A 10,632-nucleotide genomic window follows, 5' to 3' on the forward strand; every position below is an offset into this window, starting at 1 on the left:
ATGTCATTGAAAATTATGCAATATATACTTTGAAAACAGACTCTGAAGTAGCCCCTTAACCACAGAGGAACTTGACCATTTAATATATACTTAAATGTCTTGGTAGACCAAAGCTACATCCCCCCAATATATGTATGGGGACTTACTCTCATACATGGATTTCTTCCCCAGTTTTCCCCAGGGAGCAGCTCTTTTGCGCACTTAAACAAGCTGGAAATAGTTGAAACTAAATCCCAGTATGTAACGTGAATCCTGCATTTAGTGGGTTTGACTTTTAAAAATGCAAATACACACAGGCCCTGATGACTTCAATAGCATTTATGGGTGCTCAGTGCTTGTATAAATGTCACACTATTTATAACATATTTCTGTGTCCTTTTTTCATATTCTCTGTTGGCCTGTCTCTTTTCCACTGTGGTGTCTTTGACTGACATAGTCACATCAGGATGTACCATGTGTTTGAATAATCAAGAGAATACAAATAAAAGTTATCTTTATTCTAGTCCATATTTTTCCATTGCTCAACTTCCAGATAGCAGTACTATTTCACCACTGCTTTTTACATTCTACATTTCATGGAAGAAAAATACTTTTAGTTTTGCAGAGGTTTATTAAATCTTCCAAGTCCAGTTATTTGCTTCTAGAGTTTCCCCCCTAAGCTTTAGAAAATTGTTTCAGCTGTATCCAAACTCATGCCAACTTCCTGGCTTCTCGGTCGCAACCCATCAGCGAGTGCTCTACTAAGAACTACTTTGAGGCTTTCCTTGAACCTCTTCTTCTTGCTGCTTCCTACAAAGAAGTAAACAAGGGGGTTGATGCTACTGTTAATGGTGGAGAGAACAACGGTGACATGGTTCTGCTGGCTGAGCAAAGACGACCAGTGGTGGTAATTCAGAAGATACAGCAGCCTCATAGGCATGGCAAAGATGAGGAAGACAATGACTGTGGCCACAATGATGATGTAGAGCTTTGACGAGTGAGGTCTCAGGGAGTTACGATGGATCCTGATAACCAAGATCAGGCTGGACAGAATCATTAGAGGAATGAAGATCATGAAAGTCAGGATCCATGTGAAGATGAGCAGTGCTTGGCAATAGTTGCCATCATCGAATTGCTCCTTTGCTGAATCATCTTTACATGTTAAGTACTCGGTTACTGTCATCAGAAAAGACAGAGTCCACAGAATTGCACACACAATTGCCGATTGATGCTGTGACCGGTGGCATCGGTACCAGATGGGGTAAACAATAGACAGACACCTCTCAATACTGATGGCTGTCAGGAGATAGAGACCAGTATTATATCCAAGAAGGAAGACAACAGATAGTGTGGTGGTTATATAATAGTAAAAACCGTATGCGAATCCAAAACCAGCAATATACTCAATTGACAGAATAAATGTACAAAGCAGTAAGGAGATGTCAGCAATGGACAGGTGTGTGATGTACGCAGTGAATGGGTTTCTTTTGATCTGGAAGCAGAGGCACCAGAGGACAATTCCATTTTCACAAAAACCCAGGAAGGAGATGATCATTATTGCCCAAAGTGGGGTCAATATCTCCCAGACTCTTTCCTGTGTAGAAAAGTTTCTGTGCATTGACATGTTCTCTGTGCCTTCGCTGGGATGAAACGTTATGTTTGGCTCATCCATGGGGAAAGCTCAAGTTTGGATGGCACAGCTCTTCCTTCTGTAAATATGTATAAAAATACACTGTGAGCATTGTGTGCTCCTCCCCTCCCCTTTTTCTTTCTGTTTTGTGGATCCTCATTTTCTGGTCATATCTGAAAGCCTTAGCAAAAGGAAAACCATCTTTGATGTACTGATACTAGCTGAAACCCAGTTGAACTACTCTTGGCAATGTTAAATGTTGCTAAGCCCACCATGCTAGCAGAAATCCTGACCTTTCTTCTCTATGAGTTTTAGCATGTGAGTGCTAAACCACAGCTAAAGAGATACCCTTAAAGAGCTTTTGGACAAGCAACATCTCCATCACATTGTGAAGTTTCATGATATAGTGGTCACAGATAGCATTGGTGGTTCTCGTTAGAGCCCTCGATTGTTGCCAAACAAGTCTATTCAGCTGCCATTGAAGCTAATTACAGTAATTTTAAGTTCAACATATGTATTTCAAATGAATTTGGCTCATAAGCTTTTTGGGTTTTTAAAAAAAAATCGATGCCAACATATCTTTTCCAGGAAGAGCTTTAATTAAATAAGTAAAAATAATATGTAGCAGTTACTCAGCATTGTATTCCCTCTGAGTACAGAGATGGAGGGAAAGCAAAATGCCACCGTTTTGAGACAATACTTTTGACCAGCTTTAAGCATCAGTTATCATAGCATATCATAATTTAACCATGTTTACACACTTTGAACACTTAGCCCAACTGCAAATACCCTGCAAACATTAGAAATCCAACCCATCACAAAAAGTAGTTTTTCGCTGCCATTGTTATAATGGTTATATCTGTTGTTTTGCTGAGTTATGGAACAAGTTCTTCTTTTGTATGTCTTCTTTTAGCCGATTTTCCTATGAATATTTCATGCCCCCTTCCCTATTAACTTCCCAACTGCCCTTGTGATAATACAGATAATACATTCAGGACCCTTGCTGATGTACTGATGTTAACGGGGACTAAATGTTGGCAGTAAGCTTGCCCAGCTGACATCCATATAAGCAGCCTCGTTCATTAACATGCAGTAATGGGAATATACCCATATCTTCAAGCAGTTAAGAACATCAAATACAAGGTAAAAAAGTTTTTACTGGGGCAACATTTGCAATGATTATTTAAACACAGCCATTCACCCCACTCATACATTTTCTTTCATGAGCCCTGGGTTTTCTGGGTTCAAAACAGCTTCTTAAGATACAACATCACAGTCTAAGAAGATAATTGAGTAAACAACCTGTGAAGCCTCAGGGCTTGCTGGCTTTTAAACCTGCACAAAAATGTTAATGATGATCCCACCTGCATGTTGACCATGACACCATCCAAGACTCAGTCAGAAGGAACAAACAACATAGCTGGGAATGTGGTAGAGAAGTGAGTGTGAATGCAACAAGTAAATGCAGTGACCAGAATGAGTGGCAAGATTCCCAAAAGCAGCGTTCTGAAAAACTGCAGAGGGAAGGTGCTCAAACACTGCTGCGGTAAGTGGAGTAAAGCTGCACAGGAGAAAAGGAGAGGATAAGCTATCTAATTCAAGAGTTAAAACAAACAGGAAAGGAAAAAAAGAATGAAAAGGCTCAAGTACAAAAGACTCAAAGCATGAAAAGACTCAAGAAAGTTCTTGATTCCTTTCTCCATATAAATGGAGTATTTCTCTCTGGAGAGTAAAACAAAAGGAAAAAGTTCTGGACTTACTAAGGTCATTCCCATGTGAGAGCATTCAGAGATGAAAATGAAGAGAGTCCTCTCCTTCCAGATACACCCATGGTCTGTTCAGATTTCCCTGAAGCTGTTGAAGAACTTCCTTGAAGAAGCTGAAGGTTACCTTCTCCAACCATTTGCCTTTGGTAAGAGCAGGGGCAAATAGTAACTCTGACCATGACTCCCTCAAAAAGAAGTGTGCAGTTCTCCCATTGCTTCAAATGTCTGAAGCATGACAAGCAAAGGGCCCCAGGCTCATCAACTGAGGCTGTGCTTCAAATGGCATCACTTAGTAACTGGCAAGTCCTCTAGCTGAAAGCCTGGGAGTTAACTCTTGTGGGAACTGAATGGCAGTATATGGAAAGTTGTCCTGAGCTGCTACAATACCAAGAGACCTAGTTTAAACAAACAAAAGTGAAGTGAGTAGGAAATCTATTTGGGGATGATAAGATCTGAAGGAAAAATCTACGCCACCAAATGCCATCTGAAATAATACAAATGGATTTGTAAATTTGTCTTATATTTTTTCATGTGAGAAAACAGGACAGCAAGAAAGTCAGAGAGGGAGAATGAAAGAGAAGAAACAAAGAGAGAAAGAAAGAGAAAAAGGATAGAAATTGAGAAAAAAGAGAAGGAAAGAGAGAAAGAAAAGAAAGAAAAAGAAAAAGAGAAGGAGGGAAGGAAAGAAGGAAGGAAGGAAGGAAGGAAGGAAGGAAGGAAGGAAGGAAGGAAGGAGGGAAGGAAAACTAATTCATAAAACAAAGAAAACAGATAGAAAGAAAGAAACCACAGGGCAAAGAAAGTAGCCACTTTGCTGTGTTAGTCTCATATATCCATTCCTCTTGGTAAAAACTGTATCTTCAGATTATTCTACCAAAAAAACCCAGCCATTCAAAGCGATAATTTGTTCTTGAGATTTAAAGTCTTCCCTGAAAAGTCCAAACAGGCCTAGGAGCAGATAATCTCTTTGAAAAGTCCCCTGAGGATGTCCCCTGCTTTTGCCCCAAGTATTTGGTTGTTTTTATATTCAGATATTAGCAGAACAAACATTCTTAGCCAAAAAAGGAGAGAATTTGCTTGGTCTTCTCCTTTAGATGTTTCACTAAAACTACCAAATCCCCAAATGGGAGGAACTACTAACTAATGTGAGAAATAAATGACCCCAAAGGGAGGGTCAGAATTAAGTTAGGAAAGAAACAGAGTGAAATAAAAAAACCCCAAACTTCTAATTGCTTTATGCTGGCTTAAACTGTAATCTACTTTACGTTCAACAGCTATGGGACCAAAAATTTCAAGCTACCTCTGAAAGAGAAAAAAAACCTGTTCCTTTCCCATAAAATGGGATATGCATATGAGTAATGAGAAGGGTCATTGTAGGAACATGTTAACATTTCAAGATTGACCAGGTACCTGGATTTGAGCCTACTCAGTCTGCTGAGTAAACACAATCCAAAATCAGGGATGCCCTGGCCCCCATGTCTCCCCGGGGAGGGTGGTTTGTGACACCCCTCTCACAGGCACACGGCACCTCCTTCATGACTGGTCCCTGGGGCACCATCAGTCATCATCTACATGGCAGGGCAGCAGACTGAAACCTGGTCTTGAGGGGTAGAGATCAGGAGCACAGCTTATCCTTGGTGACTTCAGAAGTAACAGGGAGGTTGAATAGCACAGGGGGACCCCATGGCCGGCTGACCATTGGAGTGTTTATATCAGATGCTGCCAAGAGATGGAGCATCTATTTCTGAATCAGTTTAACTATTCAGATATTGAACAAGGAGACTACAACAAAAAAGTATGGAACCTCAACAGATCTTAGTATCGACAATAAAGAGATGATGGACAATATAGATACTCTGTTAATTTCAATCTGAACTGAATATACAACAAGATGTGACATGAATTATAATTTATCCTAAAAAAATTCTCTCATACACTAACCTGGTGGGACCTGCAAGAGCAACATTGCAGTGGATGTAAATTAAATGTACTAACACTTGCAAATATCCTGTGTATATGAAGCTAGCAGTGTTACCTTTTTATCATTTTGCTTTGAGCCTTTGAATAAGTTAATGTTCCTATATCTCCAGTTCCTGGAAGCAGAGGGCAACCTGCAGAAACCTCACAATTCAATTCATTCATTAAATAAAACTCAACAACCTAGGATTTATAAACCAAATTAGAGCGGTTTATGTAGTTGATACAGGTGCCAGTATATAAAAGAGCCTCTGTGTATCTGGGAGTCAGGTCTCCTAATTATATACTTACACGAGCCATGACAAAAACAAGGGATGAGCTTTGGCAGCACTTTCAGGCAGTGCAATTTTTCCTGATGGTCATTCCAACATTAGCACCTTTGAACTGAAATTCATTCCATAATTATTCACCTCAAAGGTGAGGAGTTGGGCACAGGTTGCAGAGGAGTGTGGACTGAAGAGCTGGGCTCAAACAACTAACAGAGGCACACCAGAAAACTGAGGGGTTGTAAGGTGACCAGAGCGCAAGCAGAGGGCTCTAGGGTGCCATGGGGAGCAAACAGAGGACTCTGGGGCACACTGGGGACAAATGCATGGGTCCTAAGTGTCTTAAGATCCATTAAGGCTCAGAGATACTAGAGGAGCCAGAATGACTTATGGTTACTCCTCAATAGGTTATATGAGAATACCGTTAAAGTAGGAGTTAGGCTTAGGGTTAACCTTAGGGTTAAGGTTACCCTCACCCAAAACCCACTGCAGAACTTGCTAGACATCTTTTATCCTACTTGTATCAGCCATCATCCTAGCGTATGTCCAGTGGTAATTGTTGGATTGTGTTTTATAGGCAACAGGCATGAGAGCTGGATTTATTGTTGGCTTCTGCAAAGCAAGATGAAAGTACGCGTCACCAGCTAGTTTTGAGACCAGCAGGGATCAGCTGTTCATAGTAAAAAGTGAGGTTATGGTAGGAGTTAAGATTCAGGAAAAAAAAAGAAGATAAAGACTAAGTCCAGAGTCAGGGTTAGGATGGTGGATGCTCAGTTGTTATAAGGCCAGTTGTAAAATCCTGTTAATGGCAATCATAGGATTGTGCTTTTAGGAGAAGAGTATGGAATAGCAGACTCCAAAAGCAAGGATTACTGCTTAATCTTGAAATCCTACTGAGAGATTTTTGACAACTAAAATTGGTAGGGGTGAATTAATCATATTTTTTTCCTAAGTGGTTAAGACCCACTGCATGTTGTTTATGAAAGTGGATTTAGGACCTAAAAGCTAGATGTACTTTGAGAACCTGTGAAGAACTTCATCTGAGGTAGGAGTAAGGTGGGTAGTGAGAGGTGGGGAGTTTATGGTTACTGTTGGGACCGTACAGGCCCCTAAAATAGTTTGGTAAAGCTATTTTCAGATTAATTTTCTATTCTTTGTCAGAGACGGTTTTTAATCTTATAGTGGCCTTCCAATACCTGAAGGGGGCCTACAAGAAAGCTGGGGAAGGACTTTTTATAAGGACAGTTAATGACAGAACAAGGGGTAATGGCTTTAAGCTGAAAGAGGGTAGGTTTAGATTAGATATTAGGAAGAAATTCTTCACTGTGAGGGTGGTCAGACACTGGAACAGGTTGCCCAAGGGAGTTGTGGCTGCCCCCTCCCTGGAAGGCCAAGTTGGATGAGGCTTTGAGCAACCTGGTCTAGTGGAAGGTGTCCCTGCTCATGGCAGGGAGGTTGGAATTAGATGATCTTTAAGGTCCCTTCCAACCCAAACCATTCTATGATTCATGTGTTTTAGGTTCTGCTCTGAAATGGCTGATGAGAAAAGGGTAGTTAACAGCAGATAGAAAGCTAGGTGCAGGTGGGCCCAAAACCAGTGTGCTGGGCTCTGGAAAACTCTGGAAGCAAAGTGAGGAGTCTGGTCCATTACCACATTGTCCACTCCAGTGGCAGGTTAGAGGAATTGTTTACATCTGACTTCATGGACTGACTGCCATGTGAGCATGGGAGGATTTGGAGATGTTCCTGCTCCTGAGTTGAGCCGCACCTCCTTTTCCCCACCCGCAGAGCCCTGGGAGGCATGCCAGGGCTCAGCAATCGGGGGCAATGCCACGCAGCAGAGGAGCAGAGCTCCAGCCCAGGGCAAGGTCTCGGCTGCCCAGGCATGTCTCTGCTGGAGGGCAGGACATCTCCAGGCTGACTCCACTTGTGCAACCCCACAACCAGAGGGGAAATCGGCCAGTTTGGGTAAAGAAGCTGTATAGACACATTCATATGATACCAGGTGGCTGTGGTATGGGTGCAGGACACATGATGTTCTGGATCTGAGCTGTCTCCCTCTTCATTTATTCAGACAGCTCCTGTCTTCAGCCATGATGAATGTGAGGACCTCTCCTTTCTCCTTGGGTTTCAGAGGCTCTTCAACTGCCTGTAGACCTACCTTTTAGTCCTAACCTGTGTAGCAGGTGGCAGCTCTGACCTTGGGGACAGTGGGGTCTGTCCCCAGCAGAAATCTACCCTTGCTAAAATCATTCTATTTCCCCTCTTAGGCCAGTCACCGATGGCACAAACACTGGCACCAAACCCAGCATCGTCACACATCAGAAGAGAAAACCCATTGCACCAGCCTGCTGGCAGCCCCACTGGCTACCAAGCATTAGAGCCACCACTGCTACATAGTGTAAGACAGTACAGGAAACCGTATTTTCATTCTACATTTTCATTTCATATATGTAAGACAATACAGGAAACCATCAGGGAGAGAATAGGATAAGAACGGAAGCAATAACTTGGTATATATGATGAACCAGTATAGGCAGTTTAGACCATTTTAGCTTCAGTTGTGCAAAGCAGAAGTTACAGGATTAGAAAATATGAGAGGCACGTGACAGAGATGAGTCAGAGCTTTCCATGATAAAAGATTGGAAGAAAAAGTTTGAGTGCCAAGTAGCCAGTAAACATAGCTTTTACTTTGTTTAGGTTGAGATAAGATGGTGTGGTTATATCCAGTTACCTACTGATAAAGATAATGAAAGAAGGGTCTGGTACCATGGTGCTCTTCCAACAACCTTCTGGAACAACAACCAGTCAACAGATGTCCAAATCCTTCTTGAAACAGAGTTGCTGGTCAGACTAAGCAATGTGAAGTGCCTGCCCTGGTAAGAAAGACTGCTCTGAAATAATCTTTACCCCTGATTGTACTCATCTGCCTGTCTTCTTTCTTTTACCCCTCTTTTTATTTTTATTCTGTATCACATATTCATCATTTACATGCATCTCCAACCCATCAGAGAGATTAGCCATTATTGTTTATTTGCTCTCTGCATTGCAGGAATAGGTGGCTAAATAAAATCCTTGATGCTTGTTACTGTGAAACCTTGGTCTCTTTGGTTGGGTTCACTGAACACTCGTGATTTTTCAGCTGAAGTCCGGTGGTCCATCTATCTCCCTGCACTCTGCTCCTACGCAGAAGAGAAATGGCTATGGTGCTGAGGATCCCTTGTATTGGAAAACTATTTAAAAGGACAATACCTGCTGTTTGGAGACACCAGTACTTCAAAAAATCAAGAGAGATGCCATAGGAATTTTTGACAGCCTTTTCTGAACACTCTTTGGACTCAACCAGGACAGGTCTGTGAGTCCTTAGGGCAACACCTTTACAAGTCATGTAATGGCATCTGCTTGCAAATGTAACTGCTATATATGGCTATAATTAGGTAATAAGCAGTAAACAAGAGCTTTGTAGTGACATGACTGAAAGAGCTGTGTGTTGCTAGATGATGCTGGGATTTAATAAAGGAATTTCCATCTGAACTGTGAAAGTGGTCTACAAGTCCATGGATTAATCCAGTATTTTAAAATCAAAATTTCATTGCGGCTATCACATTGTGCTTCTGCAGAAGCTGTAGCCCAGTTTTCTCATGTCTCATCTCTCCTTTATGGGATTGCATCTCCCACAGTGCACCATGGAATAGGACTTTGTAATGCAATCCTCTTTTCTCATGCTGTCTGTCTGGGAACCTGACTGATGGAGATGAACCAGAGCACAGTGCATCAAAACATCATTTCAGAAGGGAAATACTTCTTTCTATTTTAGGATTTTTCACAGATGTTGAGTTTTTTAAATGAAGACTCTCGAGTAGCCAAACATTTTCATTTGAGTCAAATTTTTCTATTATTTTTAAACTGCTTCTGATACTAGTCTCTTTTCAAAGACAAAATACAGACTCAGAGATAATTTGTATTTTTCAAGGTGATCCAGCTTGAACACAAGTGCAAAACAAGCTCATGCAGTAGGTTTACTGCATAAAGCCAGAAGGTCACTGAATGAAAACACTGAACTGTCTCTTCTATCAGGCATACATACCTGGAATGGATCTAGTAAAAAGCCATTATATTTTCTGCAAAAGGATATTTTTAACATGCAGCAAGAGTACAAAATAATGATTCTGAGGGTAGAAATCATGAGACCTGTTTACTCTGTTTCAGACTTCCTCATCCTCATAAAAATTCCTCCTCTGCAAAATGGGAGTAACATGGGAGCACTGGGAAGATAATTTCAAATCTGTGAAATGCTTAGCTAGTATAGTAATATAAATATTGAAAATACAAGGAATTCATCTCCTGGCCAAACCAAGACATTCAACCTCATTAACACAATAAGAACAGAGTTTGATTCTATTAGAGTAAAAATAAGTGGTCTTGGTTTTTTTTTTATGTTTCCACATTTTCCATCTTTCTCCTTTATACCTGTGACAGAAATGGGACAAGATGCTCAGCTGTGGTAAATCATCACAAAGCCATGGAAATTAGTGTCAGTAAACCATGTAACAATTCATCCCCTGCGTATGAATAAAGGCTGCTCTTGAGAATACAGGTTCAGGATTTCTAGCTCCCGCAGTATTGTGGTAGTACATCTTGCCAGTGCTTCAGCATGAACATCTGTATTGGCTGTGTCATCAGTTTGCTTCCAGAAGGAGTATTGACTTGTCCCCTTCTCTTCAGAGGTTGGTTTGGTAACAGCGTTTGCTCTGCAGAGTTGAGATAAAGCAAAATGAGTTAGGTAGTGAACAACAACCAACTGAATTGCAGCTGGAGATAAAGAAACTGAAAACATCAGGTTCCTTCTTCCTCTGAGGTGGAGAGGTTAAAGACACCACTGCATTCTCCCTCCCCTTGACAGAGACTTCCAGCAACTAAAATGTGTTCAGACTCATTTGAAGGCTCAGTCTTTAGTTAATTAAAAATAATTTCCTCAGTATTTAGATGCTCCAGGGACTATTGCTGCCTCTAT

General features: G+C 41.2%; 1 protein-coding gene across 1 annotated transcript; it reads right to left on the reverse strand.

Moving 5' to 3' along the window:
- Positions 1–661: 661 nt before the first annotated feature.
- Positions 662–1,651, reverse strand: MAS1 (MAS1 proto-oncogene, G protein-coupled receptor). The gene has a single exon (XM_010162557.1). The coding sequence runs from the start codon at positions 1,649–1,651 to the stop codon at positions 662–664; it is 990 nt and encodes a 329-aa protein (XP_010160859.1).
- Positions 1,652–10,632: the final 8,981 nt, after the last annotated feature.

Source organism: Antrostomus carolinensis, unplaced genomic scaffold, assembly GCF_000700745.2.
Source record: "Antrostomus carolinensis isolate BGI_N321 unplaced genomic scaffold, ASM70074v2 scaffold4072, whole genome shotgun sequence".
NCBI lineage: Eukaryota > Metazoa > Chordata > Aves > Caprimulgiformes > Caprimulgidae > Antrostomus > Antrostomus carolinensis.

Coding starts and splice junctions, on each gene's coding strand:
- MAS1 (XM_010162557.1), bottom strand. CDS start 1,651: ATGGATGAGCCAAACATAACGTTTCATCCCAGCGAAGGCACAGAGAAC.